Here is an 11983-nt window from a genome sequence, read left to right as displayed (position 1 = left end):
CTCCCTTTTAGATGGAAAACATAAATTATGCTTACCTGATATTTTCATTTCCATCGAGGGGAGGAGAGTCCACGGCTCCCGTCCATATCTCCCGTTGGGCGGACCTAGATTTCATCATCTTCTGGCACCATTTATACCCTGATTTTTCTCCTACTGTTACTGGTTCCCTCGGCAGAATGACTGGGGGATTAGGGAAGTGAGGGAGGTATTTAAACCTTTGGCTGGGGTGTCTTTGCCTCCTCCTGGTGGCTAGGTTTTTAATTCCCAATAGTTATGAATGAAGCCGTGGACTCTCCTCCCCTCGATGGAAATGAAATTATAAGGTAAGCATAATTTATGGTTTTCTTGTTTGAATTTAAAAAACAAATTTTGATTTCTGCTATTTCATTTTAGGTAAAGAAATTCTTGGTGTGACGGTTACTTCAGATAATCGTAATGTTAAAGCACTTGAGTTTGGAGGTAAGTAGAGCTATCATTTGTGCGTGCACCCCATAACATATGAGCAATCCAGTATTGTTTTGCCTGTGACTTTTCAAGTATTCCATTATTATATAATTTCAAAAAATCAACACTGTGAATCAGGGTTCCCTTTAAAAACTACACAATGCAGACCGCAAGCCATGGTTCCCTTATTAACTGTTTCACTGCTGGGCCACTAACAAAATGTTGCCTTAGAGGAAACACCGCTGTGAATATATACACACACACACCAATAAGAAATAAGCTGGCACTTACTGGTCTTTTGTAAACTCAAAATTTACAAAACACCAGCGAGTGCCAGCTTATTGATTTGTGGTGTATGGATTCAACTTGCAGGCACACTTTCAATAGTGAATCGCACTCTCATTTCAGATATATATACAGGGGTATGTATATATGTATGTATTGGGTACTTGTAAAGCGCGGCTAATCACCCATAAGGGTCTCAAGGCGCTGCTCATTTTATCAACTTTGGAAGGATGAAAGGCTGAGTGGACCTTGCCGGGTATTGAACCTGCAACCCTCGGGTTGCTACAGAGCTCAGCCACAGTGCATTAGCATGCTGAACTATCTGTCCGGCCTGAAAAATGTTAGTAGCCCTCTCAATGTTAAAGATAGGAATAAGTCCTTTCTGGAATGGTAATGCACTGCTCTTTTGGAGCTGAACACAGCCACCAAGCAAATCATAGGCAGCATATGTGCATAGTCAGCAATCACTGGTGTTCAGGATCTACATTTTATATCTGCTCCAGAGCCGACATATAGGAGTTAACCACATAAGATTAAATAAGCAATAATGCAATAAGGAAATCAAACCATAATCTTATTGCTGCTTTATGTAGAGTCCTCTATTATTAACTCATCAAGATCTCCCAATGCTCATTTTGCCATGTGGCTCTTGTCCACCTTACCATATTCTCTCTGAAGAGAACTGATGTTATAGATTCTTATTATATATACTTTACCACATTTCTGTTTTCTAAAATAGTATCTCAGTATGGGCAATAAGTTGTGTTTGGGTTGAAAAATGCCATTAGTGTAAGGTGCGTAATGGTGAAATAGACGCATAAAGTTTTCTGAATTGAATTCCTGTGTAGACCCTCCATTATTAAAGGGAAAGTATATGTAAGTTAATTAAAATCAGTGTAGTGCACAGAGACAGTATAACCCAAGCAGACATTGAAAAAGCAATACAAGTGTTTGTTTTTCTCTTGTAAGGTGTATCCAGTCCACGGATTCATCCATTACTTGTGGGATATTCTCCTTCCCAACAGGAAGCTGCAAGAGGATCACCCACAGCAGAGCTGTCTATATAGCTCCTCCCCTAACTACCACCTCCCAGTCATTCTCTTGCAGCTCTCAACAAGGGAAGCAGCTAGAGAGATGTGGTGCATTAATGTAGTTTATCTTCAATCAAAAGTTTTTTATTTTCAAATGGTACCGGAGTTGTACTATTTTAGCCTCAGGCAGAAAGTTGAAGAAGAGTCTGCCTGTGGTCTTTGATGATCTTAGCAGGTTGTAACTAAGATCCATTGCTGTTCTCACACATAACTGAAGAGATGGGTAACTTCAGCTGGGGGAATAGCGTGCAGGGTCTCCTGCTCTGAGGTATGTGCAGTTTTAAATTTTTCTAGAGAAATGATAAGCTAGAAAATGCTGACAATACCGGATTTATTTAAGGTAAGCCTGATTACAGTGATTTAATAACGACTGGTATCATGCTTGCTGTAAAGGGTAATATTTTTATTATTTACTCACATTACTGAATAGATATAACGTTTGCTTGAGGTGTATAAACGTTTATTTCATATTGGTGATAAAACTTTATTCTGGGGCCCAGTTTTTCCACATGGCTGACTAGATTTTGCCTAGGGATAGTTTTTTAAGGCCCTCTCACTGTGAGTATAGGTGGGAGGGGCCAATTTTCCATTAGTGTTTTCAGCTTGAGACATCCAGCTTCCCTGAAGGAGTCCCCTGAACATATAGGACCTCTCTAAGGGGTTTTTGTGCCTTCCAAAGTCGTTGTATGGGCAGGTAGGGCCACAGTAGAGCTGTGGCAGTTTGTTGTGACTGTTTAAAAACGTTTATATCGTTTTTTATATCCGGTTTTGAAACTAAGAGATTAATCATCCATTTGCAAGTGGGTGCAATGCTCTTTCAGCCTATTATACACACTGTAAAAATTTCGTAAGATTTACTGCTTTTTTCACTGTTTTAGCAGTTTCTGTGTTTGTTTTTTTCTCTTAAAGGCACAGTACCGTTTTTATTTTTTGCTTGTTCACAGTTATTAAAGTGTTTTCCAAGCTTGCTGGTCTCATTACTAGTCTGTTTAAACATGTCTGACATAGAGGAAACTCATTGTTCATTATGTTTAGAAGCCATTGTGGAACCCCCTCTTAGAATGTGTACCAAATGCACTGATTTTACTATAGATTACAAAGACCATATTCTGGCTTTAAAAAATTTATCACCAGAAGAAATTGACAAGGAGGAAGTTATGCCGTCTAACTCTCCCCACGTGTCAGATCCTATAAATCCCGCTCAGGGGACGCCAAGTACATCTAGCGCGCCCATTGCGTATACCTTGCAAGACATGGCGGCAGTTATGAATCATACCCTTACAGAGGTATTATCTAAACTGCCAGGATTGCAAGGAAAGCGAGACAGCTCTGGGACTAGAATAAATACAGAGCTCTCTGATGCTTAAGTAGCTATCTCTGATACACCCTCACAATATAATGAAGCTGAAGCAGGGGAGCTTCAATCTGTGGGTGATTTTTCTGATTCAGGGAAGATACTTCAATCTGATTCTGATATGTCTACATTTAAATTTAAGCTTGAACACCTCCACGTATTGCTCAGGGAGGTTTTAGCAACTCTGGACGACTGTGACACTATTGTAGTCCCAGAGAAATTCTGTAGATTGGATAAATACTATGCAGTACCTACTTACACTGATGTTTTTCCAATCCCTAAAAGGTTTTCTGAAATTATTACTAAGGAATGGGATAGACCAGGTGTACCATTCTCTCCCCCTCCTGTTTTTAAAAAGATTTTCCTATAGACGCCGCTACACGGGACTTATGGCAGACGGTCCCTAAGGTGGAGGGAGCAGTTTCTACTCTAGCTAAGCGTACCACTATCCCTGTTGAGGACAGTTGTGCTTTTCTAGATCCAATGGATAAAAAATTAGAGGGTTACCTTAAGAAAATTTTTATTCAACAAGGTTTTATTCTCCAGCCTCTTGCATGCATTGCCCCAGTCACTGCTGCTGCGGCGTTCTGGTTTGAGTCCCTAGAGGGGGCTCTACAGGTTGAAACCCCGTTGGAAGATATTATTGACAAGCTTAGGGCCCTTAAGCTAGCCAATTCATTTGTTTCTGACGCCGTTGTTTATTTAACCAAGCTAACGGCTAAAAATTCAGGTTTTGCTATTCAGGCACGTAGGGCGCTATGGCTTAAATCCTGGTCAGCTGACGTGACTTCAAAGTCTAAACTTCTCAACATTCCCTTCAAAGGACAGATCCTATTCGGGCCTGGACTGAAGGAGATCATTTCTGGCATCACTGGAGGAAAAGGTCACGCCCTTCCTCAAGACAGATCCAACAAATTAAGGACCAATCAGTCTAGTTTTCGGCCCTTTCGAAACTTCAAGAGCGGCGCAGCTTCAACTTCCTCTAACACAAAACAAGAGGGAACTTTTGCCCAGTCTAAGCCGGTCTAGAGACCTAACCAGGCTAGGAACAAGGGGAAACAGGCCAAGAAGCCTGCTGCTGCCTCTAAGACAGCATGAAGGAGCAGCCCCCGATCCGGAAACGGATCTAGTAGGGGGCCGACTCTCTCTCTTCGCCCAGGCTTGGGCAAGAGATGTCCAGGATCCCTAGGCATTGGAAATTGTGTCCAAGGGTTATCTTCTGGAATTCAAAACCTCTCCCCCAAAAGGGAGATTTCTTCTCTCACTTTTATCTGCAAACCAGATAAAGAGAGAAGCATTCTTACATTGTGTTCAAGACCTCCTAGTTATGGGAGTGATCCACCCAGTTCTGCAGGAGGAACAGGGACAGGGCTTTTATTCAAATCTGTTTGTAGTTCCCAAGAAAGAGGGAACATTCAGACCAATCTTAGATCTCAAGATCTTAAACAAATTTCTCAGAGTCCCATCCTTCAAGATGGAGACTATTCGAACCATCCTCCCTATGATCCAGGAGAGTCAATACAGGCACTACCAGTTTGTGGCTCTTCCCTTCGAGTTGGCCACGGCACCAAGAATCTTTACAAAGGTTCTAGGGTCCCTTCTAGCGGTCCTAAGGCCGCGGGCTATAGCAGTAGCCTCTTACTCAGACGACATTCTGATACAGGCGTCGACTTTTCAAGTTGCCAGGTCTCACACGGACATTGTTCTGGCATTTCTGAGGTCGCATGGGTGGAAAGTGAACAAAGAAAAAAGTTCTCTATCCCCTCTCACAAGAGTTTCCTTCCTAGCAACTCTGACAGATTCTGTAGAAATGAAGATTTACCTGACAGAGGCCAGGTTGTCAAAACTTCTAAAATTCCTGCCAGGTTCTTTATTCTACTTCTCGCCCTTCAGTGGCTCAGTGTATGGAAGTAATCGGCTTAATGGTAGCGGCAATGGACATAGTGCTGTTTGCCCGCCTACATCTCAGACCGCTGCAACGCTGCATGCTCAGTCAGTGGAATGGGGATTACACAGATTTGTCCCCTCTACTAAATCTGGATCAAGAGACCAGGGATTCTCTTCTCTAGTGGTTATCTCGGGTCCATCTGTCCAAGGGTATGACCTTCCGCAGGTCAGATTGGACAATAGTAACGACAGATGCCAGCCTTCTGGGGGGGGGGGGTGCAGTCTGGAACTCCCTGAAGGCTCAGGGCTTGTGGACTCAGGAGGAGACACTCCTTCCGATAAACATTCTGGAACTAAGAGCGATATTCAATGCTCTTCAGACTTGGCCTCAGCTAGCTGCGGTCAGGTTCATCAGATTTCAGTCGGACAACATCACGACTGTAGCTTACATCAACCATCAAGGGGGAACAAGGAGTTCCCTAGCAATGTTGGAGATTTCAAAAATAATTCTATGGGCAGAGGTTCATTTTTGCCATCTATCAGCTATCCATATCCCAAGAGTAGAGAACTGGGAGGCGGATTTTCTAAGTCGACAGACTTTTCATCCGAGGGAGTAGGAACTCCATCCGGAGGTGTTTGCACAGTTGATTCAACTTTGGGGCAAACCAGAACTGGATCTCATGGCGTCTCGTCAGAACGCCAAGCTTCCTTGTTACGGGTTCAGGTCCAGGGATCCCAAGGCAGCGCTGATAGATACTCTAGCAGCGCCTTGGTCTTTCAACCTGCTATGTGTTTCCACCGTTTCCTCTGCTCCCTCGTCTGATTGCCAAGATCAAGCAGGAGAGAGCTTCAGTGATTTTGATAGCTCCTGCGTGGCCACGCAGGACTTGGTACGCAGATCTGGTGGACATGTCATCCTTTCCACCTTGGACTCTGCCTCTGAGGCAGGACCTTCTACTTCAAGGTCCCTTCAAACATCCAAATCTAATTTCTCTGCGTCTGACTGCTTGGAGATTGAACGTTTGATTTTGTCAAAACATGGTTTTTCTGAGTCGGTCATTGATACCTTAATTCAGGCTCGAAAGCCTGTCACCAGGAAAATCTATCATAAGATATGGTGTAAATATCTTCATTGGTGTGAATCCAAGGGTTACTCATGAAGTAAAGTCAGGAGGTAAGGTGGCGACTTGGTCTTCGCTTCATACTTTTTCTAAATTCTACAAATTTGATACTTTTGCTTCTTCGGAGGCTATTTTTGGGAGAAAGGTCTTACAGGCAGTGGTGCCTTCCGTTTAAGCGCCTGCCTTGTCCCTCCCTTCATCCGTGTCCTATAGCTTTGGTATTGGTATCCCACAAGTAATGGATGTATCCGTGGACTGGATACACCTTACAAGAGAAAACAAAATTTATGCTTACCTGATAAATTTATTTCTCTTGTGGTGTATCCAGTCCACGGCTCGCCCTGTCATTTTAAGGCAGGTGTTTTTTAATTTTTAAACTACAGTCACCACTGCACCCTATAGTTTCTCCTTTATCTTGCTTGTCTTCGGTCGAATGACTGGGAGGTGGCAGTTAGGGGAGGAGCTATATAGACAGCTCTGCTGTGGGTGATCCTCTTGCAGCTTCCTGTTGGGAAGGAGAATATCCCACAAGTAATGGATGAATCCGTGGACTGGATACACCACAAGAGAAATAAATTTATCAGGTAAGCATACATTTTGTTTTTTCTTCACCCCATATCTTCCTGCTGTTCTGTTTATTATAATTAATGATTTCTTGGTTGTTGATATTCACAATTACGCTTGTTTACAAGAGGTTTATAACAAGATATCAGTAACTGTATTTCACTTTTATGTATGATGCATTTAGCCAATGAGATTTTCCTTTTCTGGCAGAGGTTGTTCTCTCTTGCAAGTACAGACTGGAGAAGACTGAACAGAAGGTCAGGTTAGAATGGAAGAAAGTTGTTACAAATGGTGACGTCTCATTTGTGTACTTTAATGATGCTTTAGCAGGTACAGTACACGTTTTTAATATAATTCCATAATTTATTTATTATTTTCATACTGTCAGTTCAGTTAATATTTCATGCTCTCTTTTTATAAGCCAGCTTGGCATTTCTTTCTTCATAAGGCAGGGAAAGTCCATGACTTCATTCCTTACTGTTGGGAAATACAACACTTGGCCACCAGGAGAAGAGGCAAAGACACCCCAGCCAAAGGCTTAAATATCTCTCCCACTTCCCCTATCCCCCAGTCATTCTTTGCCTTTCATCACTATTGGAGGTGGCAGAGAAGTGGCAGAAGATTTGGATAGTCCTGTATGGGTATGTTCCCTTCGAGAAAGGACTGGAGTTTTAAGTAATCATGTCAACCTCTCAGTGAGAGTATTGATGAAAGTTAGAGTCTGAAGATGCAGGGAAAGTTTTTCTGCAAACCCATCCAGACTGTCGCTACACACTCAAGTCCATGTCAGAAGCGCTGCTGCAAGACTGTCACACTTGAGAGGCTATGCCTGCTCCACAGCATGGATCCTGGAGGGTAAGACCGTTTTTTATCTATATAATTTAAAACGCTAAACAGGGTCACAGTGTGGCTCCTTTATACCTCGATAGGATCAAAGGTTAATATCTCCTTCAGGGAGATTATTTGAACAGTTTGGGAATTTATATCTGCTTAATGTGAGAGTTTTTTTTAGGCTCATAGGTTGTGTGTTTTTGGCTTGGAACAAACAGGTTTCACTTTGGTTTTTGAAGTGTTGCGCAGCTCATAATAGCTTGGCTCCCTTTTTCATAGCAGGGAAAGTCCTGTTTTACGTACCACATGACCGGGTGCTGTCTCTTTCATTTCCTAAGATCCTGCTGCAGCCATCACTCCTGAGGAGAGCGTTTTCACTGTTAGCTGTCTAGTAGGTGGTGAGTGCCCCAGCCATTGGGAGTATTAAGGTGCCGTTTTTTAAATAAAAGCGTTTCTTTTTGATTGTCCTTCTGTGGGTATATGCAAAGCTATGGAGGACTCTGATACTACATTAGAAGGTTCCCCTCCTTCTGTACTGATTAATAATTCCTGTTTATATTGTGAGGAGGCTGTGGTTTGCCCGCCTGCTCAGTTTTGTTCCATTTGCCTAAACACTGTTCTAAAGTCTAAGAAGGGAGACAAGCCTGCTAATACTCATAGCGCTATTAGCCCTTCTGAACCGCCTACTTCTCAGGATTCTGGGTCCCGAGAAATTACTACCCTCTCTACATTACCTGCTCAACATGCAGTTCCCCGCGGCTTAACTAATCCTCCATCTGGAGGAGACTTTTTTCCAGCAGACTTTACCGTGCAGTTACAGTCGCCGGTTTCTGCGGCCCTGAGTGCCTTACTTCGCTCTCACAAATGCAAGAGAAAGGTTAAACATAGTTCTCCTGACCTAGAGTCATCTAAATATTGTCAGATTTAGCTACTATATCCCAGCTATCCGAGGATTAGTTAACCTCTGTAGCTTCAGAGGGTGAACTTTCAATTTCAGTTACTAAACCTCCTTCAGCGGATGAACCCTCCTTTAGATTTAAAATTGAGCATCTGCATTTTTTATTAAAGGAGGTTCTGTCTACTCTTGAGGTTACAGAGGCTACACTCCCTGAGGAGCTTAAGATCCCTAAATTAGACAAGGTTTACGAAGATAGGAAGGTCCCTCTGATTTTTCCTGTGCCAGTTAAGATGGCGAACATTATTAGTAATGAATGGGAAAGAATAGGAACTTCTTTTTCCCCCTCGTCTACTTTTAAAAAATGATTCCCGGTCCCTGACTCTCAATTAGATTTGTGGGGCTCCATCCCGAAGGTGCATGGCGCTATCTCCACGCTGGCTAAGCATACTACTATCTCTCTGGAGGATAGTTCTTCGTTTAGAGAGCCTATGGATAAAAAAAATGGAAACTTTTCTGAGAAAGATGTTTCAACATACAGGGTTTATATTTCAACCTGTGGCAGCTGTAGCCACTGTTGCTGGAGCAGCTACCTACTGATGTGACACTCTGTCAGAGCTCATTGAGGTGGAGACTCCCCTCGAGGATATTCAGGAGAGAATTAAGGCACTGAGAATTGCTAACTCTTTCATCTGTGATGCGAATATGCAGATTATTTACATAAATGCAAAGGCTTCTGGCTTTGCGGTTCTAGCCCGCCGGGCTCTCTGGTTGAATTCTTGGTCTGTGGATATGACTTCTAAATCCAGACTCCTTTCTCTTACCTTCAAGGGGAAGATTTTATTTGGGCCAGGGCTGGACTCCATTATCTCTACTGTTACCGGAGGGAAAGGTGCCTTCCTACCGCAAGATAAGAAGAATAGGCCTAAAGGGACGGCAACTGTCTAATTTTCATTCCTTTCGTACTGACAAGTCGCAAAGACAGCAGTCCTCTTCCAAGTCCAAGCAGCCCAAGAGTACTTGGAAGCCCGCTCACTCCTGGAATAAGTCCAAAAAGACTAAGAAGCCAGCCGAGAACATATAGGCATGAAGGGGTGGCGACCCCCGATCTGGGATCGGATCAGGTAGGGGGCTGACTGTCTCTTTTTTTCAGAAGCGTGTTCCAGGATGTGCAGGATCCTTGGGTCCTGGAGGTTGTATCCCAAGGATAGAGGATAGGATTCAAGTCTCATCTGCCCTGGGGCAGATTCATACTCTCCAATCTTTCAACAAGACCAGAAAATAGGGCTGCCTTCTTAAGTTGCATACGGGATCTCTCCTCGCTAAGAGTAATTGTCCCGGTTCCTCAAACCTTTTTGTGGTTCCAAAGAAGGAGGGAACTTTCTAGCCAATTCTGAACCTAAAGTGCTTAAACAAGTTTCTGAGTGTTCCCTCTTTCAAGATGGAAAAAATATGGTCAATCCTGCCTCTGGTTCAGGAAGAACAGTTTATGACCACAATACACCTTCTAGGATGCATACCTTCATGTCCCAAATCACAGGGAACATTTTCAGTTCCTGAGGTTTGCTTTTCTGGATTAGAACTTCCAGTTCATAGCCCTTTCCATTTGGCCTAACTACTGCTCCACAGATATTTACAAAGGTTCTGGGGGCTCTTCTAGCCATTGCCAGGACACAAGGTATTGCAGTAGCGCCTTACCTGGATGATATCTTGGTACAGACACCATCTTTTCATCTAGCGAAAGAACATTCAGAGTCCCTTCTCAGTCTTCTTCGATCACATGGATGGAAGATAAACTTGGAAAAGAGTTCTCTTACTCCAAGTACAAGGGTGAATTTTCTGGGAGCTATAATAGACTCCATATCCATGAGAATATTCCTCAGAGATCAGAGATGTTGCAAGCTAACTTCTGCATGTCTTGCCCTCCAGGCCTCCTCGAGGGATATTTAAGCCTTTGGCTGAGGTGTCTTTGCCTCCTTCTGGTGGTCAGGTTCAGTATTTCCCAACAGTAAGGAATGATGTCGTGGACTTTCCCTGTCAGGAAGGAAAGGAATTTATCTGGTAAGCATAAATTATGTTTTCTTAATGTACTTCAGTATCCTTCTGTGATGATGATAGCATTAATAGAACTCATCTTTAAAGTACATTTATAGGGTTGGGGAAATGTTAAAAAATGTAATTTCTATATTTATTTAAGAGAGAAAAAAAACATTAAACAAAAAGCTATGTAACATGGAATACTACTTGCATTGCTTTCAGTGTAAATGTATTTATAGCTGCATTAAAATGTTATTTGGAAATTTTGAATGTTATATACTATAGACTTACCATAAATTCAACCATTTTACAACTTTCATTTTAATGGGGGGGGGGGTAATAAAATAAAACAAATATTGTATCATCTGAATGAACCCTAAGTTGGAATATTGGCCAAACATTCAAAATTCTATACAATGGGGCTGAATTATCAAGGGCCGAATGGCCCCTGGTCCCCATGTTTCCATGCAAGACTTCAGGCTCGCCGGTAACAGCAGTTATGAAGCAGCGGTCTTAAGAATTGCTTGTGCAATGATAAATCCCGACAGCGTATGCTGTCGGCATTCATCATTGTCTGTCGGACATGATCCGCTGTGCGGATCATGTCGGACAGACCAATGATAAATCGGCCCCAAAGTGTTGACTGCAACCAACACCGATGCAACCATGAATGAGCCTGCAGGCAGTGCAGGCAAACATGTAAGAAGCAGTTTGTGGTGATTGACAGGCCCTGCTCTCACATGATTGATTTAGCAAGAGCAGTGGAAGGATTGCACAAGAGAGTTCTAGTGCAATCCTAATGTTTGCCAAGCAATATTGCAGATAGCATGGCCCACATTAATGAGTAAGATAGGACCTAGGGATTTGGTGAACTTGTAAGCTGTCAGACAGGGGAGCTAAATTTTGCAAAGAAATGTGTGTACAATCTATTAAGGCAGCCAACATGTTAATAAGATATAAGATTGTGGCCAAGTGTGTATGATATAGGGTTTAAAATTTTGCTGCCAGAAAGGACCACAACACTTTGTGAAACGGTGTTATAAAATGTTTTTTGGTATCATTCAGCTAGTTTGTTTTATTTTGCAACATTATTTCAGCAGTAAAAAAAAAAAAAAAAAAATCTTTCAAATGTCAGTTTGTGCTAGTCACTAAGGGGCATATTTATCAAGCTCCGCTGCTCCATAACCTGTCCGCCTGCTCTGAGGCGGCGGACAGAAATCGACAGAAATCAACCCAATCGAATACGATCGGATTAATTTACACCCCCTGCTAGTGGCCGATTGGCTGCGAATCTGCAGGGGGTGGTATTGCACCAGAAGTTCACAAGAATTGCTGGTGCAATGATAATTTTATCGATTTTTATCGATGTGCAGTGGACATGATCCGCTATATCGGATCATGTCCGCTCGCACCATAATAAATAAGCCCCTAAGCCTTTGCAAGACAATCAAGGTATATTCTCTGAATGCCAATA

The 11983-nt window shown here is 42.7% G+C and overlaps 1 protein-coding gene across 1 annotated transcript in view; it reads left to right on the top strand.

Moving 5' to 3' along the window:
* Positions 1-368: 368 nt before the first annotated feature.
* The window catches only part of LOC128652247 (junctional adhesion molecule B), a gene marked incomplete at its 5' end in the record, with an annotated part of 149434 nt that continues 137819 nt past the window's right edge, over positions 369-11983 (top strand). Inside the window, 2 exons of the mRNA XM_053705184.1 lie at positions 369-459; positions 6957-7076. Coding sequence (XP_053561159.1) covers positions 369-459; positions 6957-7076 — 211 coding nt within the window. The remainder of the gene's footprint in view (positions 460-6956; positions 7077-11983) is intronic.

This window comes from Bombina bombina, chromosome 3 (genome assembly GCF_027579735.1).
Source record: "Bombina bombina isolate aBomBom1 chromosome 3, aBomBom1.pri, whole genome shotgun sequence".
In the NCBI taxonomy this organism is placed as follows: Eukaryota; Metazoa; Chordata; class Amphibia; order Anura; family Bombinatoridae; genus Bombina; species Bombina bombina.
The sequence above is the reverse complement of the archived record's forward strand: the minus strand, read 5'-3'. Positions and strand labels throughout refer to the sequence as shown.